Source organism: Brachypodium distachyon, chromosome 1, assembly GCF_000005505.3.
Source record: "Brachypodium distachyon strain Bd21 chromosome 1, Brachypodium_distachyon_v3.0, whole genome shotgun sequence".
NCBI classification, from domain to species: Eukaryota; Viridiplantae; Streptophyta; class Magnoliopsida; order Poales; family Poaceae; genus Brachypodium; species Brachypodium distachyon.
Genome location: NC_016131.3, coordinates 61,406,891 through 61,426,879, shown reverse-complemented (window position 1 = coordinate 61,426,879; position 19,989 = coordinate 61,406,891). Strand labels below are relative to the sequence as shown.

General features: G+C 48.3%; 5 protein-coding genes across 5 annotated transcripts; 2 read left to right on the top strand and 3 right to left on the bottom strand.

Moving 5' to 3' along the window:
• The first annotated feature begins 263 nt into the window (after positions 1-263).
• On the top strand, positions 264-3,253 carry LOC100827410 (probable glutathione peroxidase 4). The gene is made up of 6 exons (XM_003557840.4): positions 264-425; positions 518-594; positions 688-749; positions 1,918-2,036; positions 2,600-2,767; positions 2,860-3,253. The coding sequence occupies exons 1-6, from the start codon at positions 372-374 to the stop codon at positions 2,974-2,976; spliced, it is 597 nt and encodes a 198-aa protein (XP_003557888.1). The 5' UTR covers positions 264-371; the 3' UTR covers positions 2,977-3,253.
• A 244-nt stretch (positions 3,254-3,497) lies between these two features.
• LOC100823911 (rhomboid-like protein 19) lies at positions 3,498-8,018 on the bottom strand. The gene is made up of 8 exons (XM_003557828.4): positions 7,838-8,018; positions 7,522-7,646; positions 7,258-7,318; positions 6,774-6,940; positions 5,803-5,914; positions 5,498-5,700; positions 4,262-4,384; positions 3,498-4,070 (listed from the first exon to the last, which is right to left on the bottom strand). Exons 1-8 carry the CDS (start codon positions 7,898-7,900, stop codon positions 3,962-3,964), a joined length of 963 nt encoding a protein of 320 aa, XP_003557876.1. The 5' UTR covers positions 7,901-8,018; the 3' UTR covers positions 3,498-3,961.
• Positions 8,019-9,029: 1,011 nt separating this feature from the next.
• On the top strand, positions 9,030-10,327 carry LOC112270769. The gene is made up of 3 exons (XM_024458873.1): positions 9,030-9,054; positions 9,322-9,376; positions 9,638-10,327. Exons 1-3 carry the CDS (start codon positions 9,030-9,032, stop codon positions 10,002-10,004), a joined length of 447 nt encoding a protein of 148 aa, XP_024314641.1. The 3' UTR covers positions 10,005-10,327.
• Positions 10,328-14,259: 3,932 nt separating this feature from the next.
• LOC100821371 (UDP-glycosyltransferase 73C6) lies at positions 14,260-16,188 on the bottom strand. Its single transcript, XM_003561569.4, has one exon. The coding sequence runs from the start codon at positions 15,944-15,946 to the stop codon at positions 14,435-14,437; it is 1,512 nt and encodes a 503-aa protein (XP_003561617.3). The 5' UTR covers positions 15,947-16,188; the 3' UTR covers positions 14,260-14,434.
• Positions 16,189-17,397: 1,209 nt separating this feature from the next.
• Positions 17,398-19,115, bottom strand: LOC100821072 (UDP-glycosyltransferase 73C6). Its single transcript, XM_003561568.4, has one exon. It carries the CDS (start codon positions 19,100-19,102, stop codon positions 17,582-17,584), a length of 1,521 nt encoding a protein of 506 aa, XP_003561616.3. The 5' UTR covers positions 19,103-19,115; the 3' UTR covers positions 17,398-17,581.
• Positions 19,116-19,989: the final 874 nt, after the last annotated feature.

Below are 19,989 nucleotides of genomic sequence, written 5' to 3'. Positions count from 1 at the left end.
ATTCTTTAGAGGTTTTTAAACTTTTTCGATAGAGTTCATCTGACATAGCCGGAGCTTATCCAAAAGCTAGTATTATGTTTCTGCCGTCCCATAAATGCTGTTGCGGGCCCCACGTGACGAAAGGGCACAAAAGCCTTTACTTGCCAGACCCATCGGGAACTTCGACGGAGACAGCCGGACAGCCTGTGCCACTGCGGGGTGGGCCTACCTCCAGCGACCACCTGATCCCGGCACACCGCCGCTATAAATTCGCACATCAAAGACACGCGGTATTCGCCCCTCTTTCTCTTCCCCGTCTTAAGGAACACGATAAAAATCGACCAAGGATTCGAAAGGGGCTTCCGCCGGCCGGGAAGCGAAGAGGGAGCGAGATGGGTGCGACGGAATCCGTGCCTGAGACCTCTGTACACGAATTCACCGTCAAGGTACGAAGGATCTCCTCCCGGAATCACGACTTTGCGCATGATTGTTTCTTCTTCTCTTCTCCAATTTGTGTGGGGAATTTTTTTGGGAACAGGATTGCAACGGCAAGGAGGTGTGTCTGGAGATGTACAAGGGGAAGGTCCTCCTCATCGTCAACGTCGCCTCCAAATGGTACCGTCTCGTCTCCGTGGCAGCTTCGTAGAAATTTATTGCTTCGTGTAGGCATGTCGGGTGCTGAAAATGTTTTTTCTCTGATGCTATCAGCGGGTTTACAGAGACCAATTACACGCAGCTGACAGATCTTTATCAGAAGCACAGGGATAAAGGTCAGTTCTAGATTATGCCCAAACGGCTAGAGGAAGATGCGTAGCGATGCTTGTCGAAATCCTAGGAAGCAATTTTGCTCGGTGGAAGTGGTCTTGGAATTGGTTGATACTATAGAGGGACAACCCGCCTCCCATCTGTGATTTTTAGCTTTGCCATGGGAGAGTAGCCTTTGTTGTCTCACAATATCACACCAAAGGCCAAAGCTCCTTTTTCCTTTATTGAATCTTGTGTTGTTGAGGTTTCTGGATTTTTGAATATGTAGGTCTTCAGTTTTATCTGCGGCCTAGCTGCACAGGAAGTATGACATTCTTTTCTTGAGTACCAATAACCATAGAAACATTCTGCATCCACCAGTCCTTTATTTCGGAAAATTGCTTCTATTTCCTTAACCATAATATAGTTATGCACTTTCAATGGTTCGGTCAAAACACATTTTAAGGAGATGTTTGGATAGTTGTTACTTGTAGACATCTCTGGAACTAAACGAAGGGCTTAAATAAACTTTAGGTGGAATTCCTTTTTCCAATATCTCACCTGACGTCTGAAGTAAAGTTCTTGAAAATCCAGCCCAAACTATCCTTGAGATTTTGCATCCTTGAGGTTTCCCCCAATTTATTTGAGCAAGGCTTATATTTTAAGGGAAGCATGGCAGTTAACTACCGGGCGCATGATATATTTCTTGCTCAACAACCATACTTTACTTATTTGGAGTTGCACATTGCCAAATGGCACCTCTTGTCTTTATATATGTAAAATATAAAAAACTTCATTCCACAGGATTTAGCTTTCCAAACATTTGTGTGAAGTTTAGGTAAGTTCGTATATTTAAACGTGGGTGGGTGGGTGCGGGGGTGGGGAGGGGGTTTACTATTATAGGAAAATAAATCGTACTTCTAGAACTGCAGTCTGGGATTACAATGAAAATTATATTGCCACACTGTTAGTCATGCATTGAACTGTACTAAACTCATTTATGCACTTTCATCGAATGTTAAATCTTCCGGTAGGTCAGTATATATGTTACAGATGAATTTTGCCTCTTACGGTGCTAAATTGGATAATTTGGTTCAAACTGTATGCGAGCTTCCATTGAACTTAAACTATTGAATAGTTTTTGTTTTGTGTGTGTTAGGTAGGCCAAAACTAACTCATTTCCAAACTGGCCAGACTTTGAAATATTAGCATTCCCCTGCAACCAGTTCTTACGACAAGAGCCAGGCAGTGACCAGCAGATAAAAGACTTTGCTTGCCAACGATTCAAAGCTGAATATCCAGTTTTTCAGAAGGTAAGAACAATGCCAGACCTCCTTGTCGACAAACACATCATTTTTTCCACTAATGAAGCTCAGTTGAAGTCACTTGTTCCTGGTAGTCAGAACAGTATATATGTCTGGTTCGTCCTGGTTTCTGGATGATGACATCAAAATAGTATGGTGAAGAGAGGTCATGCCTTATGTTTGAAAACATATACTCCCTCCGTCCCAAAATAAGTGACTTGGATTTGTATAGATTCTTATACAAATCCACGTCACTTACTTTGGGACGGAGGGAGTAACAAGTTTAGATATGATGATTTCATGTGGTTAGTTTCATAGGAGTTCATCCGGTTAGTTTAGATATGCGCTCATGTAGGGAACATAATGTTGACATGGAGATGCATTATTTTGTGCTTCCACATGATTAGAAAATTTTAGTTGCTTTGCGAAAATGTCGGTTTGGATATATTATCTTTGGTCAGAGTTTCTTAGAATGGGGTATTGTTAATGGCCATCATATATAAGGATAACAAACTGCAGGATTGCTCTTTATTGGGGAAAACTAGGTCACTTTCTGAAGTTTAAATCTGCAGGTGCGCGTAAATGGCCCGGATGCTGCACCACTTTACAAGTTTCTTAAAGCCAGCAAACCTGGTTTGTTTGGTTCAAGAATCAAATGGAACTTTACCAAGTTTCTTGTTGATAAGAATGGAAAAGTCATCAACAGATATGCAACTGCAACCACTCCATTTGCATTTGAGGTCTCTCTCTCTCTCTCCATTTGCATTTGAGGTCTCTCTCCCACTCACACACATTTTGTCCTATTTCTGACGTGTTGGTCTCAAATTTGTAGAAAGATATCCTGAAGGCACTTGAGGAGGTTCCAAATTTGCAGAAAGACACCCCGAAGGCATCTGAGGAGGTCCCAGATTTGCTGAAAGACACCCCGAAGGCACCCGAGTCGGAATAGACCTCCCTCTCCCACTTGCAGTTATGCACTCTGCAAAAGTACCCTCACTGTAATATTTAGATATCAAGTTTCCTGCCAGTAATTTTTTTGTGATATTTCCCCTGATTTCGTCCTTTGTGCTTATTGTATTTGCCAATTTTGTTTTACGTAAGTAGAAGATGAGTAGCCACCATTTTATTAGTACCGCTCTATTATTTTTACTTTGGGAAGGAACGTGAACATATGGATAAACTGGAAGTATATACAGTTTATGTAAGTTCAGTTTTTGTGCTCATCACTTTTTATGGTTCATGACCATGCTGCCTCGACACTGGAACTGTTTTGGGTATAATAACTCTCTGCTCTGTAATTTGGTGGCCGGTGCGTGTGGTGTGCCCATATCGTGCAGACCCATAATGCGTATCACAGGACACTACCTGACATGATAACTTTAGGTCGGATCGCAGAACAACACACAGAAGAGAACTTTGATTGGTAACAGTTCAGGTCGGATCACACCGGATATAAAGTTATCTGAACTAAAGAGAATAAAACTTTGACAGTTCACATTTTTAGGTCACAGAACACAAGAAACAGCGGTTCTCTGAAATGAAGAGAAGGAACATTTCCCCACAAAAATAGTTCCCTGCTTGCACTTGCAGCAATTGAGCCTGTTAACTTACGTATTAACCACCCAGAAGGCACGAAAAAGTTAACTTACGTATTAACCACCCGGAAGGCACGAAAAACAAAAAAATAACAACATTCCTTTTACCTACGCAGTGTAGTAAACAAAATTCTTTTGGGTGAAAATATTAAGTCAGTCCAGGAAGTTAACAGCGCACTAGACAACTTTTTTCACCACACTACTGAAGCCTGTGATAAATTTGGACCACAACGAAATATGAGAACAGATGATGTGGCCACCAGCACCAACCCTCAGAAGAATCTCCGGACAACACAATGCTAACAGCGAATCCACCAACAACGAAAAAGGTTGGCTGCCTCAGACTTTACCGGAAGCATCCTGCTGCTGCTGGGGCGTGCTCTCGGAGCTCCTGACAGCGGCGAGCTTTTCAGCCAATCTTTGCTCCAGTGCCCTCTGGCCCCTTTCTCTGCAGTAAACCAACGGCAGCCAAACAGTCGATCGAGTGAGATTTGACATTGCAACCAATGTGACGACTTACAGTGTAGTACTAGCTTAGTTTGTAAAAACGCAGTTCAATAAATGCAACGCTATATGATCACCACTTCAATGGTTGCGCACATGGACTGGATAGGATGAACGAAGAAAAGGAAATCGTACCTCCTTCGGTTTGCCATAATGGAGTCCGAGCTAGGCAATAGTTCATCCATTGATTGGGCTTTGGATTCAGACCGTCCACAAAGAAGTGTATGAATTATGGAAGCTATTGGGTCCAAAATTGGCCTGCGTGTTTTGATAGATCAGCAAGCCTTATAGACATGGTACAGATAGGTTTTGGGTTCCAGAAATTCTTGTAAGAACGAAAATCAGTGGAAAAAAAAATCTCAGCTCACCTACCTAGCAGATACTAGGATATATTTTCAAAAAGTTGATACATCGATATATTTAACAACTAAATAATAATGTTAATTTACGTATCATGGTTTGAACAACAAACTATCTTGAGGATGACGTCATTTTTATTAGATATGAAAAATATGGTTCAAATGTGAAGGTAATAGTTGAAACTTGAAAGTGTGAAGGCAATACGCATATATCTACGCCCTTTTCTTTATACATGAAAGTGCAAAGGCAACAATCATGAATTTAAGTTCAAGTGTTAAATGAGAGAGGCAGTAGTTACACACAGGGTCAAGTCTGAAAAGAGCCCAGTGTATCCACGAAGTATCCATGGCCAATCCTATTTATCATTATTCACCTGATACTTGGTGGATACGTAACTGGACGTGTCTTCCATGTATCCGACATTGATATGCTTCCTTTTCTAGGTATTACTGTATTAATGTATCAGAGCAGCTGAGGAACTCAAAGATAGAAGGCTAACTTTGTTTCTTTGCGTATTTTCTTTGCCTACATAGCAGGTTTAATAATGTTGTGTAACAATGATGAAGATATTTGCTAGAACTCTTTGCAGACCCCTAAGGTCTCGTTCGGTTTCCAAAATCCCTGCATGTATTGGAAGGGATTGAGGGGGGTTGAAGGCAAACTGAATTGCAATCTCAACAATTCCCCTTGAACCCCACTGGGCTGGGCACAACCGAACTGAACATAAAGATTCTTTTGTTCTGAGGATACATACCCAAGAGACTAAGTGAAATTGACTCTAGTTGCCAGAGTGACTGGGAATCCCCTAATTTTTTTTTCTAGTTAAAGTTCCAACAAACTCTATATCAGAATTTACAAAGTGGGCGACTGCCTTTTCCTGAAACAGAAAGAGTTGACAATGATAAAGTTCATTGTACGTTGTAGTCTAAAATTCAAGTATTTTCTGAAACATAATGTAATTGATATGAAGTTCATACAGTTTACAGGATATGTACAGTTGTCAGCCAGTACCTCAGAAATCCAGGGAAGAAGCTTGAGAATGAGAATTCATCACTTGGGTCCCCTTTTAGGCCTGCTTCCAGCCTCTTTTGGAAGTAACGCAGGTAAATCCAACTAGTGCAAGTGCCGAATAGTAGGATTGGAAGGTAAGACATTGATTCCTTTAGGAAGAAGCTTACAGAAACCGAGATAAATGCAACGAGAGACGGAATCCACTGAGTAAACAGAAGAAATGAGGCGTTAGGAAACCCTTGAGAATGAAACCTGAGCATCAACTTTGATGATTTTTCTCTCTAATAGTAGATGTGGACAGACACCTTAGCCTTTATCTTCAGCACAAGAATATTAAGCTCCTGATCAGGTAGAATTTGCTTAATGCCCACCAGGAATCCTGAAAGAACTCCACAGAATCCAGAAAGAGGTGTGTACCTGCAGTAATAGGCGCAGTGTCAACACTCATGTAAAGAACAACTAAGTATGGAAAGCACTTCATTCATGAAATAACATGAAGATCCAATAAAAAAAACTCCTGCGGTACTAAAACGTTGCTGCTGAGTAAGATAGATTACCCTGGTTCCATCATAAGTTAGTCAGATACTATCAGGAGGAACAAGGAAATGTAGAATCATCAATCAGGTTTTCAAGTTAACCAAGTTAAGAAACTAATTTCTATGAATTCAAGCATTGATGAGCAGAGGAATAACATATTTCTTTATCCAATCTGCACTGCATGATGGGCGTCCAGCAATATTTCTATTCATACAGCCCTTTGGTTAGCTAGGTTTTTCGTAGTTTTGTATTATGTTTTAGTTTTTGGCCGTCTCCAGTTTTTCTTGGAAAAAAAATTCTGCTCCCAAATTTCCGGCTTTTGTACTTTGAGCCTTCATGACATCTTCTAATACACACATTTAGATGCGCCTCCTTTTTGAATATATGATATATTTACAAAACAGTTTCAAGATTGCACTTACGTTTTCTTCTATCAACATCTGTGATCTTTACGTTTGAGTAAAAAATGCATCTGAGGTCCTAAAACTATGCAAGGTGTGTGTCAACTGAGTCCCATAAGTATGGAAATGCACATTTGGGTCCTAATTCTGCATTAAGTGGTTCATCACAGGTCCTACCTGCCCGTGTGGTGCTAAAACTTGAAATATGGGACTCAGTTGACACACACCTTGCATAATTTTAGGAATATGATGCATTTCACTCTTTACTTTTCCAACGGAAACATTAACTAATACCCGGAGTATTTTACTGGTAAGCTATGACATAATTGTGCACTTACAGGTAGATCTCCTGTTGGGTCGTGTAGTACAAAATAATAGCAGTTACGAAGACACACATCGAAGTTGAGATATTGACAATAAAAATGAATTTCAGTAACTCCTTGGCACCCCATAAAGGCTCCAATAACTTCCCAAATAGAAGAAGACCAACTATGCTGACAATCACCTGGAAGCGCATCATATCACATAATGCAATGCTAAGAATATTCATGAATCATGACACTGTGGTATGATAAAGTCTCCAGGTGAAAAAGCTAAACAGAAGTGGGAGGCAAGGACCTTCTAAACAAAACATTATGAAAACGCCATTAATTTAACATACACATTATGCAACATATGAGCATGTACATCAGATAGTCCTGGACCCGTGCTTAACTTGTTATGATAAAAGTGGATACATCAGAAAGGGAAGTACAGTATAAGTTCTGCATAGAAAGCGTAAGTAAACAAATACTCTGGATATATGTGAAGAGCGAAACGTACCCCTGGAATTGTTTGCTCAATATAACCAGCAGTTATGAGGTTCCAAGCAAATGGGATTGTCCTGTAGAAATATACACGCAATTGATCACTTGGAAACAGTGTTTTCTAATCATCCAATTTCTACCAAGGATGCAACTAAGACCACTATTCACTAACTACTGCCCAGAGCATGTGCTGCAATTTGTTCCAATGCTGGTAGAACCCAAATGGGGTTACTAGTAATAAATTAGTGTGGCGGGTTGGGTTTTAGGATTCTGTAGGCACCTGGCGGGGATGAGCGCAAGATAGGTGGCAGCCGAAGGGACCAACTGGACCGAAATGTGTCCGATTAAGAGGACGACGGCGAGGCCCTTGCAGAGCTTGGTAAACCCGGCGGAGAACCGCCCACCCTGCATCAGCGAAATCAAGCAGACACCAATTGGCTACCGCAATAAGGGAATACCACGGCACACCGTATCATCCGATGGCTCGAGGAGCACGCCCGACGGACCCTATCATCAGGGGATTGAAGCGCGGGCGAGCGCGCGGAGAAAGACAACGAGAGAGGCGGGGGGGGGGGGGGGGGGGGGGGGTGTTGTACCGCTGTGGGGAGCGGGGCGGAGGAGGGAAGGGAGGCGCTCATCCTCGCGGCGGCGACGTTCATCTCCCCAGCCCCCAATGGTTGCCGATGGCGAGGGCGGAGCAGGTCCCGCTGGTGTGATCGACGGCAACGGTCTAGCCGTCGGACGTGGTGGAGAAAGAGGAGGAACCCGGTTTTATGGGTTTGGTTCAGGCCGATTACTGACTGCGTCGTACAGTCACGCAAGTGGTCCAGCGGAGTAAAGATTTGATTTGATGGGCCGTTGCGATTTTGTTTTGTTCGGTCCAAATCCAGTGCTCACTTGCGGCTCCGGATTGCAGGTGGTCTCTGAAGTCTGAACGCCGAGTCGCCGCCGACGCCCCTCCACAGTTCAGTTCACGCACTCGCCAGCAATCCAGCGTCAAACTGAGTACCGGTGGAGAACCGCCCGCCCCGCATTGATACGCGAGCCTCGCGGCACGGGCGCGTCGGTATCAGAATGGGCACAGTAGGTTGAGTGGCACGCAAATGCGTCTCCATACCCTGAATACTTCATACTTTGGTCGTAGGCTGGTGACACCCAGTAACATGACGAGTCTAAATTGGTGACACCTAGTAACATGACGAGTCTAAATTACTAAATTTCACAGTGGATAGTAATTTATGTGTGGTTTCATCCATTGTGTCATTAATTGTATTGTAGACGCATCTTGCTTAATTTGTGTGATGTTATGGTAATATATCTAGTTACCACCTCATTCTCTTTCTTCATTTATTCCCATGCCATGTCATCAAAATGTCTAGTTGGCATCTATGTTACTACTCAAGTTACTTGCATTATGACTAGTCACCGGTGAATGCGGGGAAAAAACGAAAACCAAGGGCGTACACGGTAGTAAATTACTTACTCCGTTCCATAATTCTTGTCGAAATATTAATGTATCTAAACGCTTTTTAGTAATAGATACATCCATATTTGTGCAAATTTGAGACAAAAATTATGAAACAGAGGGAGTAGTTAGCACTACCTAAAGTCAACAATGAAAAAACACATATACTCCATGTGATTTGTTTTGTTACTCGCTCCGTCCGGAAACAAGTGATTTAGATTTGTATAGATTCTTGCACAGATCCAAGTCATTTATTTTCGGATGGAAGGGATACTATTGTGCATCATAAAATTATCACAGAGAATAAGACATTAATTTCGACGATGTACGATGTGAGCAAGATCAAGAGTGAGTTATCTTCTCCCTTTCCAAAAAGTTCTTTCTCTCTCCCATGAGCAATTTTTAATTAAGAGTCAACTTAGAGTTGAATTTTCACCCAAAAAAAAACTTAGAGTTGAATTTTGTGGATGCCTTGTATCTCCATGTCCTAAGTAGTTCATCATAGCTTTATTGGAGGAATATAGAAATAGAAAAAACTAAAAACAAGTGCTTCATCGCATCCCCCGTTTCTAACCTTTCTCTAATCGTCTCCGGCCTTCCTCATCCACCTCAAAGAGGTCGTGATTCTCAATATCGCAACTGTCTTGCCGGAAGTTTTCCTACCGCCAAGGTAGGCCTCCCATCTCTTTCTCGGTCACCCACTTCTCCTGTCTTCGTCATCTATCACAGCGCCGCCAAGACGAAGAAGCTCGCCCAAGCTATTTTAAACATCGTCTGACACCACTCAAAGCTCCACTACCCGCCGCTCGAAGCTGTGTCGCCTGATCCGTATAAAGGCGCATCGCTCGAGCTGCCGGCCAAAGGAGCAGCGTTGTTGATGGCAATTAGACTAGGCATACTTGTTTAGGGACGCTCACCCCCACTTTTGCAGGTTCGATGGCCCTGTTGAGGACCCCGTCCCCTCCTCCTCCACCGCGACGCTCGACGAACGCCTTCCTCCATCGCCTCACACAAGCCGTCCTGGCTCCCCTCCTGCCAACTCCTGCCATGGCACGTCGCCGAGCTGCCGAGGCCACGGCGCGGGGCCTCCTCTGTGGCGCAGCGCGCGGCTCGCCCGCCGAGGCAACAAGGGTGGCAACCCGGTTGCTGCGGCTGGTACGGTGCCCCTCAGGCGGCTCGGCATCGTAATGAACAGCTTCCTGGAGATGGAGCCGGAGCATTCCGACGCCGGGGGCTCTGCGCAGTCCGCGGCTGAGCACTACTTGGACCTCTTCACGGGACCCTCTCACAGGCGGTGATTCAGGCGATCGCCACCCTCAGTGGCCTTGATCCCCCGGTGACCCTGCCGTCCGTCGCCACTCTGGACATGGCTGGCTCCGTCACCGCCTCTGCCCAGTGAATCACTTGCTCGTGCTCCTCGCCACCGTCGACGACCCTTATTTTATCATGTTGCATGTTGCTGTTAGTCCTCATTACTATTCGTGCCTAGTTGTGTGCTCGCTGCTGTGGGATGGCATGGCCCTTGTCGAGCTCTATTCTTTTTCCATCAAATGTGTATGTTGCTACTGCTGATGTTTGCTACCATGGGATGACACGGCTGAACCTGTTCTAATTATATTAATCTGTCAAAGCTCTGTACTGCTGCCTCAAGTACGCATCACTGAGTCTGCCTTGTTTTCCAATGGCTGCTAAAAATTGCGATATTTGTTCCTGAAACCCCCGGGGGTTGAACTCAGGTGCTCGTCAAGATGCAGTCTGTGCTGTTGTCCGTGACGCTGCTGCCACTATAGTTTGCCTTCAAGAAACGAAACTAGACTTCATCGACTCCATGATTGTTGCACACACCCTTGGTCAATTGTTCGTCGACAGTTTCGCGTACCTTCCAAAAGTGGGCACCCGTGGTGGCATCCTCCTCGCTTGCTCAGCTGACCACTTTACTCTCACTGACGTCGCGCTCACTGAAAACACCATTTCTGCCACCATCACGTCTCGTGACGACGCCACGTCCTGGTCAATCACAGGGGTCTACGGCCCTCAAGGGGATGCCGAAAAAAAAGCTTTCCTTCAGGAGATTCGCCTCATTGCCAACTCCATGCCTCCCAAGTGGCTGATCCTAGGAGATTTTAATCTCATATACAAACCTGATGACAGGAACAATGATAACATCAACCGCATGCTCATGACCTTATTTCGGAATGCCCTCAATGCTTCCCATCTCAAGGAGATAAATCTTAACGGTCGTCGGTTCACATGGTCCAATGAGCAAAGAAATCCAACCCTCACTCGCATCGATAGAGTGTTTTGTTTGGCTGTTTGGGTCGCCTTCACATCAAGTTGTCCCGTACAGCACAAGCTCTCAAAGCATGGAATCACTTGAAAATTGGCAACACTAAGCTATAGCGGGCCATTGCCCGTGAAGTCATCCTTCGCCTTGACTGCGCAAGTGAGTTGCGAGACCTCTCTGATGAGGAATTTGCACTCCGAAAATTGCTTAAATCCTGGTGCCTTGGCCTCGCGGTGATTGAGAGGGCAAAGGCTCGTCAGAGATCTCGCTTGCAGTGGCTTTGACATGGAGATGCTAACACGAGTTTCTTCCATCTTCAGGGAGCTACGAGGCAACGGAAAAATTTCATTCAATCTCTTGCAACCGAGCATGGGACGGCATTCGTGCATGAAGACAAAGAAAAGATTGTTCACGACCACTTCTGTGCTTCTTTAGGTACGACTTCCCCGAGGGGGTCGGCCCTCAACTGGCGGGCTCTTGGATATCAACCTTCTGATCTCTCAGACCTAGATCTCCCTTTCACGATGGAGGAGATTAGAGACACAATTTTCTCTATGCCTATGGACAAAGCCCCGGGCCCGGATGGTTTTACTGGCCTATTCTTTCGCACTTGTTGGAACGTGATCAAGGAAGATATGACAGTGGCCTTCTCTCGTTTGCACTCTCTTCAATCTGATGGTTTCGCTCTCTTAAATACGGCCAACATTGCCTTGCTCCCTAAGTCTTGCGACGCCACTTCAATCTCTCACTACAGGCTGATTAGCCTTATCCATGGTGTCGCAAAGATCTTTTCAAAGCTTCTTGCAAACCGGCTCGGCTCGAGACTCGACGACCTTGTTTCTGCTACCCAGAATGCCTTTATCAAGCGTCGATGCATCCAAGATAATTTCCTTTATGTCCAAAACGTGGTGCAGTCCTTCCAAAAATCAAAATCTCCGGCTCTTTTCCTCAAGCTCGATATTGCTAAAGCTTTTGACACTGTCAACTGGAGCTACCTTTTGGTGGCCCTGATGGCTCTTGGGTTTGGACGTCGATGGCGTGATTGGATCTCCTTGCTCTTTGCCACTGGTACCTCTCACCCCCTCCACAATGGCTTGCCGGGTGAAAAAATTTCGCACCGCCGTGGAGTTCGGTAGGGAGACCCGCTATCCCCTATGCTCTTCATCCTTGCAACTGACCCCTTACACAGGCTTTTCCACTTGGCCTCGTTGCAACAGGTTCTATCCCCGCTGCCTTCTCATTCGGCAAAGCTTCGTGTTTCTCTTTACGCGGATGACACGGCGATCTTCATCAACCCACCGTTCAAGACCTGCACGCCACTCAGCGCATCCTTAAATTCTTTGGTCAGATTTCAGGTCTTATTACGAACTTCGCCAAATCGTCTGTGCACCCCATCTGTTGTGATCACCTCGACCTCGACCAACTGCTCCTCCATTTTCCAGGCAGCCGCATGGGCTTCCCATGCCGCTACCTTGGCCTGCAGCTCCACGTCTGCAAGTTGAAGCGAATCCATGTGCAACCCCTTATTGACAAACTTGCGACGCGTCTACTGAGGTGGAAAGGGACCATGCTGTCCTCTGCTGGCAGGGTTACCTTGACCAAGGCGGTCCTGTCGGCCATCCCGATCTTCCACATGTCGGTCTTCCCCATTGCAAAATGGGCCATCAAGAAGATGAACAAAATCGGCAGATCTTTCCTTTGGAAGGGCAAAGAGGAGGCGAATGGTGGTCACTGCTTGGTTAATTGGTCCAAAGTTTGCATGCCTAGGAACCTTAGCGGCCTAGGCATCCCTGACTTGGAGAAATTTAGTCGTGCCTTGCGTCTGCGTTGGTTGTGGTACGAGTGGACATGTCCTAACAAGCCATGAGTGGGAATGCCCCCTCCGGTGAACAAATGTGACCATGCTCTTTTTTCTGCCTCCACCACGGTGCAGATTGGCGATGGTCGTAAGGCAAAATTCTGGCATGACTCCTGGCTGGACGGTTTTGCTTCCAATGTCATCGCACCTACCATTTTTGCCATCACTAGGAGGAAGAACCGTTCTGTGCACCATGATATTACCGAGGGGGCTTGGGTCCGCGCTTTAAGAGGCAAGATCTCCAATGCGGTTCAACTCAATGAGTTTGTCTCCCTTTGGTTGATACTTCAAGGTGTGGTCCTAAACCCCGACTCCCTCGATTCCATCACTTGGCGTTGAATCTCGCATGGCTCCTATACCTCCAGCTCGGCGTACAAGGCTCAATTCCTCGGCTCCATCCATGCCCAACACGCTAACACTGTCTGGAAAGCCAAGGCCGAAAACAAGTGCAAATTCTTCGCCTGGCTTCTTGTGTAGAACAAGATCCTCACCGCCGACAATCTCACCGTTAGGGGCTGGCCGCACACTCCTGCATGTTCCCTTTGCACTGATCCTCATGAGATCGGGACACACCTTTTTCTTCGATGCCCTTTTGCCCGCCAGGTGTGGGAAAAAGTCCTTGACCACTACAACTTCAACCTCTTTCAGCAGGTCAAGCCTTCTAACTACCGGGACACTTGTACCAATTAGCGTGTTGGGTTGGGCTTGGGCATGGCCCAGCTGAAATCTCGGATGCCGCACTTCTTTATTGTAATTTCCCTCCTGATGGGAGGTGCTAATTACAGTATCTTTTTTCAGCCCGTTTCCATTTTTACAGTATACGCTCATGCTTCCACGTTCTCGTGCTGTTTATATTGCAGTTCAACAATACTGTTATGGTCTTCGCAAAGAAAGTCTTTGCAAGAAAAAGACAATACTGTCATGGTGTTCCCCACAAAAAAAAACTGTTATGGTGAAAAAATGGTTGAAGTTTTTCAAAAAAAGGAAATAAAAGGTTGAACACACTCGTGTATGGATTTTTCTAGAAAATTGTACAATATGAAAAAAAAATCTGCAAGCCGCTCACACTTGCTCTCAAAGGCAAGGAGTACAAGCTACTGACTCTTGTGGTCTTGCCATCCAAAGCAACAAACAAAATATGCAGCCATGGCAAGGCTGCCCGGCTGGCACAGCCCGACAGCCGGAACGAGTTAGCAGGGCAGCAAATTTTTTTTTTTATTGAGTTGGTGGTGCTGTCGCTGGTTAGCGTAGTTGACCTGGATTTCGATGATCACAAAAAACTGACGCGATGCGATCGCGCGAGTGAAATGTATTAAAAACCTGCCATGTTGCCATGTGATTTCTATTTTATTTATTATAGAGGGATTGGCGAATTGCGACGTGACTCTATCTTTTAAGGATCTTTCAAGACTGAGAAGATGGCTGAGTCTCTGGATTAAGGCAAAGGCGGAAGATGGGATGGTTTCACGTAGAAGAAAGAGTAGTAGAAGCATTTATTTTGCAATTCAGAACGCAAAAGACATCGAGATCAACTCGTCCAAAGAAGAAGAAAAAAAAAACTCGTCACGCTCGGCAAAGCACATGTCTCACGCGGCCGCACCACGTGTCGCGCCCACCATCTGGAAACGCTTAACCAGATCGCACAGGTTGCCATGCGATGAGCCGCCTTCCAACATGGCTGCCCTCGCCTTCCCGGCGAGCGCGCGCGCCCGGTTCCTTCTCTCCTCGCCCTCCTCCCCGCCGTCCATGGCGGCCCTCACCGCATTCTCAACCGTCGCCCTCGTAACCACGATCTCCTTCTTCCTCACCTGGTACACCACGGGCTCTTTCACCCCGACGCTCACGCCGATCCCCAGCACCTCCACCGCCATCTTCTCGTTCAGAAACTGGTCCGTGAAGTGCGGCCATGTCACCACCGGCAGCCCCGCCGTGACCGCCTCCAGCGTGGAGTTCCACCCGCAGTGCGTCACGAAGCCGCCCGCCGCGCGGTGCGACAGGATCAGCGCCTGCGGCGCCCAGCCCCAGATGAGCAGTCCGCGCCCCGCGACACGCGCCTCGAGCTCCCGAAGGAAGGCGAGCGTTGCCTCGTTGTGCCGGTCGGCGCCCTTGACCACCCAGATGAACGGGTAGCCAGATGCTTCCAGCCCGAGGCCGAGCTCCGAGACCTGCTTCGGGTCCGCGTGCACGATGCTCCCGAAGCTGACGTACACCACGGAGCCGGGCTCCTTGCCGTCGAGCCACTGGATGCACTCCTCGGCGTCGATGGTTGTGGTGTTCCCCCTCAATGCCAGCGTGGCGGCGTGCTGGTGGTAGAGCGAGACCGGCCCCACGGTCCAGACCTTCATCCCCCTGGCGGCCGCGTAGCCGGCGGCATACTCCGGCTCCATCTCCAGGAAGCTGTTCATTACGATGCCGTCGGCCTCGGCCTGCGCGCGCTCCACGTCGTCGGCGAACTTCTCCCACCCGGGCACCCGGAAGAACCCCGGCGCCTGCGCCCTCGTCACCTCGAACCGTTTCTCCAACCCCGGCACGACGACCGGCTCGTTGTAGCCGAGGACGCCGTCGTAGGCGTTGAACCTCTCGACGTTGTGCTGGCACAGGAGGCAGAATGCGCACATGCTGAAGAAGCTGAGCCGCGGGACACCGAGGCTGGCCGCGAGCTCCGCGGTCCACGGGTGGCAGAAGTCGGACACGACGCACGTCGGGAGCCGCGGGGCGTCCGGCGCGCGGAGGTGGCTCTCGATGGGCTCCCGGAGGAGCGCCGTTGCGCGGAAGTATGTACCGATGAGGTGCACGGGGAGGTCGTCCATGTTGTCCGCTTCGCCCGGCATCCCGTCGGGCAGGCCGACCGCGGCGTAGTCGAGCGGGAAGACCGCGAGGCTGACGGCCAGGCCGGACCGCTGAGCGGAGTCGATGGCGGGGCGTACGCGCTCCGCGGTGGAGGGCGTGGCGACGATGGTGCAGAGCGCGCCCTGCGTGGCCAGCAGCAGCGCGGTGTCGATGGCCGGGATGATGTGGCCCTGAGCCATGAGCGGGACGAACAGGAAGTGCGCCGCATCCGCCTTCGTCCCGTCGTTTGGTGCCTGCAGGCTGGTCATCCTGGCTGCTGGCTGCTCGGATCGTTCTGAGGATGGGGATACTGTTATTCACCGTGGCCAGGCTAGTCTGGTCACTGCTGTTCGCTATGAAGAAGGCCCCGGCGTGTTTGTCAGTTTGCTTGTGTGCGTGTTTGTTTATGTCGGGGCAGTTTGATTGGTGGCGGCAATAGCGTAACTAGCGTTGACATCTCAGCCGGCCGGCATCATCGATGGGTGCATAACGGCACCATTGACGTACAGTACCGTGGAAATTTGACTATGAAAATAAATAAACTCATAGTTCTCTCTCCTTCCCAATCCCTCCCTCTACCCCTCTCAAAAATAAATAAACTCCTGTAAAATCTGGTCCTTTTCCCATCTTGATGCATTACATCCCTCTCTCAAATAGATTCTCTCTCACACACACCACGGGATCGAAAAATATCTCTACAAAAATCAAATATAAATGTAGGGTTCGGCGGTGATCAAAAAGTTTGTGGGTTTATTTTCCTTTAAGATTTGACTTGGCGTGTAATGACCAGTAAGTAGTCGGTCCAATATAAATTCGAACGATAAATTACGTCGGCTGTCTTAAGCCGGATTAAAGATGCGTCATGAACTTCAAAAACAAGCCTGAACACACAAGCACATGCTACATGAACTCTGAAGTAAGTTTATACTCCAAAACTTATAGTAGGCTAAGGCCCTCTTTGGATTGCAGGGTTTTAAAACGATTATTGAAGGATTCTAATCCTTATGATTTTTTTTCTAAATGAGCCCTTTGATCAAAGGAATGGAGTTGACAATCCAATTAAATTCATCCATTTGGCCTCAATTCCATAGGAAATCTAACATGAGCTCATACCTTTTTTTTTCTTTAAAACTTCAATGCATCTTGTTTCTATATTCTCTACTCTCTTTTCTAGTTCTTCTAAAGTTTCTATGTTCATTTCCTATCAGTGGCGGAGCCAGCCAGCTCAGGAAGCCTCGACAAACCTGCATACCCTCTTAGATCTTTGCCAAAAAAATCAGCCCTAAATCACTTAATTGACACCAAGTAACAGTACATGCCATGACTTGGAGCCCCAGCAATTGCCCTAGCTAGCCGGGAGTCACTGTTTCCTATGCATCATCCAAATTTTCTTATGTTTTGAAATCCTGTAGGATTCAATATACATGACATTTCAATCATGTGTTTTTCCTATTTCTATGTTTTCTAATACCAACGATCCAAAGAAGCCCTAAGTGTTTCGATGCTCAATGTCACCGGCGGAGAGGCTAGGTGTTGGAACCTTAGTAGGTAGGATCAAACTTTACGTCTAACACAATCTACCCGATCACACATCTCAGAAGTGCAGTAGCACGAAGATACAACCGAGTGTGTACAAAATGTACAACCGTGTAACGTCGGAACTAATCGGTTTGTCATGCCTGAAGTCATAGAAAACTTAGTACAGTTTTTTTTTTTTGGGAAACTTAGTACAGTTGTTGAATCGTAGGTTTGTTTTTGCAATATTGTTTCAAAAAAAAAATATTATTACCGGGATAATTATAATTTTGTGTCTATACTCTGGTTATAACAAATCGGGTTATCTATGGATGAAAACAACAACCCATGTCTAACCCATTCGGATCCGATGCCTAAAGAACGTCTCCTTAGGCAAAATCACCACATTTTGCCGCGCCTACCTCGAAGCACTTGACCAGATCGCGGATGTTGCTGTGCGACGAGCCCCCTTCCCGCATGGCCGCCTTCGCTTTCCCCGCCAGCGCACGCGCCCGGCGCCGCCTCTCCTCGCCCTCCTCCCCGCCGTCCATGACGCTCCTCACCGCCGCCTCCACGGTCTCTCTTCCGACCACGATCTCCTTCTGATCCACCTGGTACAAAACCGGCTCCTTCACCCCGACGCTCACACCGATCTCCAGCACCTCCACCGCCAACTTCTCGTTCAAAAACTGGTCCGTGAAGTGCGGCCACGTGACCACCGGCAACCCCGCCGTGACCGCCTCCAGCGTGGAGTTCCACCCGCAGTGCGTCACGAAGGCGCCCGCCGCGCGGTGCGACAGGATCAGCGCCTGCGGCGCCCAGCCCCAGACGAGCAGGCCACGCCCCGCGACGCGCGCCTCCAGCCCACGCAGGAAGGCGAGCGCCGTCTCGTCGTGGCGGGCGGCGTCCTTGACCACCCAGATGAACGGGTGACCCGACGCCTCCAGCCCGAGGCCGAGCTCCGAGACCTGCTTTGGGTCCGCGTGCACGATGCTCCCGAAGCTAGCGTACACCACGGAGCCGGGCTCCTTGCCGTCGAGCCACCGGAGGCACTCGTCGGCATCAATGGCCGTTGTATCCCCCCTCAACGCTAGCGTGGCGGTGTGCTGGTGGTAGAGCGAGACCGGACCCACGGTCCACACCTTCATCCCCCTGGCGGCCGTGTAGCCGGCGACGTACTCCGGCTCCATCTCCAGGAACGTGTTGATGACGACGCCGTCAGCCTGTGCGCGCGCGGTCTCCACGTCGTCCCCGAACTGCTCCCACCCGGGCCAACCCCGGAAGAATCCCGGGGCCTGCGCTCTCGTCACCTCGAACCGTTTCTCCAGGCCCGGCACGACGACCGGCTCGTTGGGGTCGAGGACGCCGTCGTAGGCGTTGAACCTCTCGACGTTGTGCTGGCACAGGATGCAGAAGGCGCACATGCTGAAGAAGCTGAGCCGGGGGACACCGAGGCTGGCCGCGAGCTCTCTGGTCCACGGGTGGCAGAAGTCGGACACGACGCACGTCGGGGGCCGGGGCGCGTGCGCCGCGCGGAGGTAGCTCTCGATCGGCTCCCGGAGGAGCGCGATGGCGCGGTAGTAGGAAAGCATGTGCTCCAGGGGGATGTTGTCCATGTTGTCCGCCCCGCCCGGCATACCGCCGGGCAGACCGACCGCGGCGTAGTCGAGCGGGAAGTCCACGAGGGTGACGGCCAGGCCGGACAGCCGGGCGGAGTCGACGGTGGGGCGGACCCGCGCCGCGGTGGAGGGCGTGGCGACGATGGTGCAGAGCGCGCCCTGGGTAGCCAGGAGCAGCGCGGTGTCGACGGCCGGGATGATGTGGCCCTGGGCCATCAGCGGGACGAACAGGAAATGCGCTGCATCCGCCTTGTTGTTGGCCTCGTCGCTTGCTGCTGCATGGTTGCTCATCCTGGGCCCTGCCTTTTTGGATCAAATTCAAATGAAAGGAGATCGATACTGTGGTGAGCTTTAAAGAAGGCGCCGTCGCGCCCGCGTTTGTTTGTTTTGTTTGATTGCATCCCAGCAGGCCGAGGCCGGCCGGCCGGAGCCATCGATGCAGTGACTTCGTTAGGATTGACGCAACGTCAGGCGTCAGGCTGCGAAAGAACCACAGCCCAATACGTAAAACACATTTGGAGTCTCGATCAGCCTCTCCTGCTCTCGCCATCGGCTCTCCGTCCAGCTGTCACCCTTCTACGACAGGTCTGCATTTCAGATGCATTTTCTGGTATTCTTGGGTACGACGTTCATTTGATGCCAAACACGACGGCTCCATCACGAGGTGAAGACACTTGGAAATTGCACACGATCGAGGAGTAACTGACAGCGTTCATATGCGGCCGGCTGTCTCTCCTCGTCACGGTGCGGCCATTCGGCGTCTCCAAGCAATTCCACATTGCGATTGCTGAAAGTGTACTTTTTAAATTTTCGTCACCACCAATATACGAAATTTGAATTTCGAATATGAAAGAAATAAAGAAGAGTTGTGCCCCCACGAAATGACCAACTGTCCTACAGGGCTAGGCAAACTCTAGCTAAAAAGATGAAAACACACTGCTTCTAAAAAAAAAAGACCAGAGCAAATGATTAAGCCAGATGTTAAGAACTTACGATTGCTAATGACTGGACCGAAATTTATAGCTTCTCCTTTCTAGGCTTTACATGTGCTTTATAGCGTTTGTAGCCTTTCTTTACAAGCTAATGAGCACATGTATTAAGAATGAAGACATGTTGGAGAGGTTTTTGTGCAGCCTTCACGTTGCCTTGGCTGATTGAACTTCGCTTCTCTCTAATTA

Bases quoted from the DNA above. Each gene is read 5' to 3' on its own strand.
- LOC100823911 (XM_003557828.4), bottom strand. From the start codon at position 7,900: ATGAACGTCGCCGCCGCGAGGATGAGCGCCTCCCTTCCCTCCTCCGCC. The intron at 7,647-7,837 runs GTACAACACCCC...TCGCTGATGCAG, and splicing joins CCGCCCCGCTCCCCACAGCG to GGTGGGCGGTTCTCCGCCGG. The intron at 7,319-7,521 runs GTGCCTACAGAA...ATATTTCTACAG, and splicing joins CTTGCGCTCATCCCCGCCAG to GACAATCCCATTTGCTTGGA.
- LOC112270769 (XM_024458873.1), top strand. From the start codon at position 9,030: ATGTACGATGTGAGCAAGATCAAGA. The intron at 9,055-9,321 runs GTGAGTTATCTT...TCCACCTCAAAG, and splicing joins CGATGTGAGCAAGATCAAGA to AGGTCGTGATTCTCAATATC. The intron at 9,377-9,637 runs GTAGGCCTCCCA...CCACTTTTGCAG, and splicing joins GAAGTTTTCCTACCGCCAAG to GTTCGATGGCCCTGTTGAGG.
- LOC100827410 (XM_003557840.4), top strand. From the start codon at position 372: ATGGGTGCGACGGAATCCGTGCCTGAGACCTCTGTACACGAATTCACC. The intron at 750-1,917 runs GTCAGTTCTAGA...CAAACTGGCCAG, and splicing joins TCAGAAGCACAGGGATAAAG to ACTTTGAAATATTAGCATTC. The intron at 2,768-2,859 runs GTCTCTCTCTCT...TCAAATTTGTAG, and splicing joins CCACTCCATTTGCATTTGAG to AAAGATATCCTGAAGGCACT.
- LOC100821072 (XM_003561568.4), bottom strand. From the start codon at position 19,102: ATGAGCAACCATGCAGCAGCAAGCGACGAGGCCAACAACAAGGCGGAT.
- LOC100821371 (XM_003561569.4), bottom strand. From the start codon at position 15,946: ATGACCAGCCTGCAGGCACCAAACGACGGGACGAAGGCGGATGCGGCG.